The sequence below is a fragment of the Orycteropus afer genome, unplaced genomic scaffold (genome assembly GCF_000298275.1).
Source record: "Orycteropus afer afer isolate SDZICR_OR568_19922 unplaced genomic scaffold, OryAfe1.0 scaffold00053, whole genome shotgun sequence".
NCBI lineage: Eukaryota > Metazoa > Chordata > Mammalia > Tubulidentata > Orycteropodidae > Orycteropus > Orycteropus afer.
In genome coordinates, this window is record NW_006921640.1 from 10,448,122 (window position 1) to 10,454,095 (window position 5,974).

General features: G+C 39.1%; 1 protein-coding gene across 1 annotated transcript; it reads left to right on the forward strand.

The window, feature by feature from the left end:
* Positions 1–322: 322 nt before the first annotated feature.
* On the forward strand, positions 323–862 carry LOC103195232 (40S ribosomal protein S12-like). The gene is made up of 2 exons (XM_007938754.1): positions 323–453; positions 595–862. Exons 1-2 carry the CDS (start codon positions 323–325, stop codon positions 860–862), a joined length of 399 nt encoding a protein of 132 aa, XP_007936945.1.
* The last annotated feature ends 5,112 nt before the right edge of the window (positions 863–5,974 follow it).

Here is a 5,974-nt window from a genome sequence, read left to right on the forward strand (position 1 = left end):
CTTGTAGCAGGGCACCATCTAGTTCTTCTGGTCTCAAGGTGGAGTAGGCAGTGGTTCATGCAGACAATTAGTCCTATAGTACAGTTCTTTCTCCGATCCTTGGATTTCTTTCTTTCTCTTTTATTCTAGACAAATAAAGACTAATAACTGTATCTTAGATAGCTACTTGTAAGCTTTTAAGACCCAGAAACTACACCCTATACTGGGAAGTAGAACATAAATTTTAAGAAATGTATTGTGCTCTTTCCGTGTTGCTGCAGAGCTGTGCAGAGGTGGAGGCTCAGGTGCGTTCAAAATTCGGCCCCACCCATAATCCACCCTCATGGCCGAGGAAAGCATTGCTGCTGGAGGTGTAATGGACGTCAATACTGCTTTACAAGAGGTGCTGAAGACTCTCCTCATCCACGATGGTCTAGCATGTGGAACTCACGAAGCTGCCAAAGCCTTAGAAAAGTACGTTTATCAGTTTCCATACTGTGGGTTGCAACCAGAACAAAACTTCAGCCAATGGAAGAAAGCGTGAAGTTCATGGGTTAAGCACAAATTCTGAAAAAGTTGTGAAAAGCATCCATTCTACAGGAAACCTAGGAAAAGGCACCAAGCCCATCTTTGTGTGCTTGCATCCAACTGTGATGAGCCCATGTATGTCAAGTTAGTAGAGGCCCTTTGTGCTGAACACCAAATCAACCTGATTAAGGTTGATGACAACAAGAAACTAGGGGAGTGGGTAGGCCTCTGCAAAATTGACAGAGAGGGCAAACCTCAGAAAGTGGTTGGTTGCAGTTGTATGGTGGTTAAGGACTATGGCAAAGACGCTCAGGCCAAGGATGTCATTGAAGAATACTTCAAATGCAAGAAATGAACAAATGAAAAAAACTTGGCCAACAACAACAACAAAAAGAAATATATTGTGCCAATTGACTAGATTGTCGACAAGACAATGGTCCTAAGGTTTTTTAGTTTTAGAGTTCTTCATTACGTGGGTGTCTTGTGGACAGTGGCTTCCTCTACTTTAGATCCTCCTTCAGGGTCTAACGTTGTTTTTTTTTTTTTGTTGTTAGGTACTGTCCAGTTGACTCTACTCATAGTGACCTAAGAGGTGTACAATAGAAGGTAACACTGCCTGGTCCTGCACCATCCTCATAGTTATTACTGTATTTGAGCCCATTGTTGCAGCCACTGTGTCAGTCCATCTTGTTAAAGGTCTTCCTCTTTTATGCTGTCTATATTCTAGAGCAAATTTCAGAGCCTCTTCTGACATCTATTTTGGTCTTTTCTTTCTTCCTTCTGTTTTTAATGATCTTTTGGTTTCTTCATGTATGATATCTTTGATGTCATTCCACAACTTGTCTGGTCTTTGGTCACTAGTGTTCAATGTGTCAAACCTATTCTTCAGGTAGTCTCTAAATTTAGGTAGAATATACTCAAGGTTGTACTTTGCCTCTCATGGACTTGTTCTAATTTTCTTCAGTTTCAACTTGTACTTGCATGTGAGCAATTGATAGTTTGTCCCACAGTTGGCCCCTGCCCTTTCTCTGATACGGAATTTCTCCCTGATCCCTTCCAACAGAGGTAGTTGATTTGATTCCTGTGTGTTCCATTCAGTGAGATTCATGTATATGTTGCTGAAAAAAGGTATTTCCAGTGAATAAGCTGTTGTTTTCGAAAAATTCTATCCTATGATCCTCCATGTTGTTTCTATAACCAAAGCCATATTTTCCAACTACTAATTCTTGTTCTTTGTTTCTGACTTTTATATCCAATCACCAGTAATTATCAGTGCATCTTGATTTCATGTTTGATCAATTTCAGACTGTAGAAATAGGCAAAGATTTCTTCATCTTTGGCGTTAGTCATTGGTGTGAAAATTTGAATAATATTTTTATTAACTAGTCTTTCTTGTAGGCGTATGGATAATATCCTGTCACTGACAGTGTTGTACTTCAAGTTAGATCATGAAATATTCTTTTTGACAATGAATGTGACTCTAAATCCTCAATGTTAAATCCTCTTTCAGGGTCTGACTTAGTTATTATTTAATAACAATAAAATAACAAATATCAGCATTTGCTATCACTTTATAGTTTCCAAAGTGCTTTCATATTCATTATGCCATTTGATACCACAGAAATCCTGTGATAAAGATATGGTTATCATGTTTCTTTTACGGGCCAGAAATCTGTGCTTGGGGTCCCTCATTACTGAAATATTCTTCTGCAAAATGCTAGCATCCTCTTACACTGGTTTACAGCTCAATAAATCTTTGTTGAATTGATTTAATGCTAGTTGGTTCATCTCACTGATATGGATGAGGGTACAAGAAGGGTTGTTATTTGTTGCCGCTTTTGTTCCTGTTCATGTATTCATTATACATTAATCCATTTATTCTTTCAATAAGCAAGTGTTAAGGGCCAACTATGTTCCAGTGCCAGGCAATGGTAAAGCACTGGGAGTACAGAAAAGTTTCAGACACCGCCCTCAAGTTGCTCAACATGTTGTGAGGAAGACACACAAGAAAACCAAAAACTGAACTCTACAAATATGTAATATTAGGGATGTACTGTGCTGGCTTGTGTGTTGCTATGATGCCAGAAGCTATGCCACCAGTATTTCAAATACCAGAAGGGTCACCCATGATGGACAGGTTTCAATGTAGCTTCCAGACTAAGTCAGACTGGGAGGAAGGACCTGGTAATCTGTTTCTGAAAAAATTGGGCACTCGGAAGGAAGATGGGGCAATCTATTTCTGTAGTGATACTGCCTTGGAAACCCAAGGAGGGGTCGCTATGAGTTGGGTCTGACTCGACTGCATATAACAAGAACAACAACAAACCTCATGGATAGCAGTGGAACATTATCTGATACAGTGCTGGAAGATGAGCCTCTCAAGTTGGAACAAACTCGAAATATGACTGTGGAAGAGCCTGGTAGAATCAATTTTAATGATGTGAATGGAGTAAAGCTTTCGGGATTTTCATTTGCTGATGTAGCATGACTCAAAATGAGAAGAAACACCTGCAAACATGCACTAATAATTGAAACATGAGATGTTCAAAGTATGAATCTAAGAAAATTAGAAGTTGTAAAAAGTGAAATGGAACATTAGAAGATCAATATCTTAGGCATTAGCAAGCTGAAATGGACTGTTGTTGTTGTTATGTGCAGTTGTGTTGGACCCGACTCATAGTGACCCCTCCTTTCTGAGGTGGGATCACTATGGAAGCAGATTGCCCAAACTTCTTTCTGAGGAGTGGCTGATGGGTTTGAACCACCAGGCTTCTGGTTAGCAGTCAAGTGTCTTAGGCACTACGCTATCAGAGATCCCTGAAATAAACTGGTGTTGGCTATTTTGAATTGGACAATCATAGGATCTACTATGCAGAGAATGACAAATTGAAGAGGAAAGACATTGCATTCATTGTCACAAAGAACATTTAAAGGTCTATCCTGAAATGCAATACTGTCAGCGATAGGATAATCCATACACCTACAAGGAAGACATGATAATAGGATTATTATTCAAATTTATGCACCAACCACTAATACCAAAGATGATGAAATTGAATTTTTTTTCACCAATTCTGCAGTCTGAAATTGATCACACATGCAATGAAGATGTATTTATCATTACTGGTGATTGGAATATGAAAGTCAGAAATAAAGAAAAAGATCAATAGTTGGAAAATATGGCCTTGGTGATAGAAACAACATGGGAGATCACAGGACAGAATTTTTCAAGACCAACAACATATTCATTGGAAATACCTCTTTACATCAACATAAACAGTGACTATACATGTGGACCTTGCTGAATAGAATACACAGGAATCAAATTGACTCAATCTGTGGGATGAGACAATGGAAAATATCATCAATCAGGGCAAGGCCAAGGGCTGACTGTGGAACTTGCTCACATGCAAGTTCAAATTGAAGCTGAAGAAAATTAAAACAAATCCATGAAAGCCAAAGTATGAACTTTACTATGTCCCACCTGAATTTAGAGACCACCTCAAGAATACATTTGACACATTTAACACTAATGACTGAAAACCAAATGAATTGTGGGATGACATCAAGGGTATCATATATGAAGAAACCAAAAGGTCATTAAAAAGTTAGGAAAGAAAGAAAATATCAAAATGGATGTCAGAAGAGACTCTGAAACTTGTTCTTGAACACAAACTAGCTAAAGCAAATGGAAGAAATGATGAAGTAAAAGAGCTGAATAGAAGATTACAAAAGGCAGTTCAAGAAGACAAAGTCAGTACAACCATTGTGGAAAGCAGTATGGTGATTCCTTCAAAAGCTGGAAATAGAAATACCATTTGACCCAGCTATTCCATTACTAGGTATATATACCCTAAAGAAGTGAGAGCCATGACAAGAACAGACATATGCACATCCATGTTCATCGCAGCACTATTTACAATAGCCGAAAGATGGAAACAAACTAGATGTCCATCAACTGAGGAATGGATATCCAAACTATGGTACATACATACAATGGAATACTATGCAACACTAAAGAATAATGTAGAATCTGCAAAACACCACATTACATAGATGAACTTGGAGGACATTATGCTGAGTGAAATAACTCAATCACAAAAGGACAAATATTGTATTAGTCCGTTATTGTAATAGTCAAGGAAATGCTTATCTATGGAAGGTCATTTTCTTTGTTGGTTACGAGGGGTGGGAGGGGAGGGGAAGGAATACTGTTATATAGATAGAGATAAGTTTTGATTTGGGTGAAGAAAAGGGCAATGTACCAAATGTAAGTGATCAATATAGTAACATTGAGGAAGAGAAAGACATAGAGAGGTACATGGGAAGTATAGACAACAAAGATGAACCTTTTTGCACATATAGCACGGTGTGCTCAGTGAAGGCAAACACAGGTATATGGGTGGATAGATGGGTGGACAGGCTGAAATATTAGGTATGCACATGAAGTGGAGAGTGCACCCAAGAACATGTATAGGGTTGGTAGACAGTGGCCCAATAACCTTATGTGTATGATCTGAATTCCCAGGTGCATAATGGGGCTGACAAGGGGCAAGGTTGTAGTCACTGCTTGGCCACAGCCAGCTACCCAGAGGGACCAAGTAGTTGAACCTGTGGGCTCAGGACCATAGTTGCAGAGGACATCAAGCTCAATTGGCATAACATATTACACAAAGCATTGTTCCATCTTCTACTGTGGCAAGTAGTGACTGAGATCTTAAAAGCTTGCAAGCTGCCATCTAGATGCAACGATGGGTCTCTCCTCATCCAGAACAAAGAAGAATGAAGAAAACCAAAATTCATGGAAACAATTAGTACTAGTGACTGGTACACCATCTGATCTGTAGCTTATATGACTATGAGACCAGAAGAAATAGATGGTGCTCGGCTACTACTGTCAACCACTTGGAAGAGGATCTTTGTAGTATATCCTGGATAGACAGGAGGAACAATGTGGAACAAAACTCAAAATCATTTGGAGAAAGAAAAAAAGTGGCAAACAGGTTTGCTGGCCAGATCAAGCCTGGTGGAACCACTGAGACTATGGTCCCTAGCTGCCCTTCAGGTCTGGAATTGAACGCACACCTGTGGCTTCCAGCCAAACAATAGACAGGCATTCTAGTTGAGCATTTACCTGAAGTAGATACACTCCTTGGAGAGAACAAGCAAGAGAGAAAGAAGGGCTGCTAAGGCACAGGGAGATAGCTCAGGGGGTAGGAGTGCATGGAAGGATGGACACAGGGAAGAGGTAACTACTGGGAGGAAATGGGATGGGAGATATTGCATTGTGCTAGATTGTGGTCAGTGTCATGAGACAAAGTGTATGTGATCTGCTTTATGGAAAGTGTATTTACTCTGTAAATTTTCACCCAAATCCCAATAAAAAAAAATAAAAATAAAAAAAGAATGTTATTCTATAGCTGTTGAAGCTAATAAAAAAATTGGGACTGTAAAAAAAAAAAAAAAA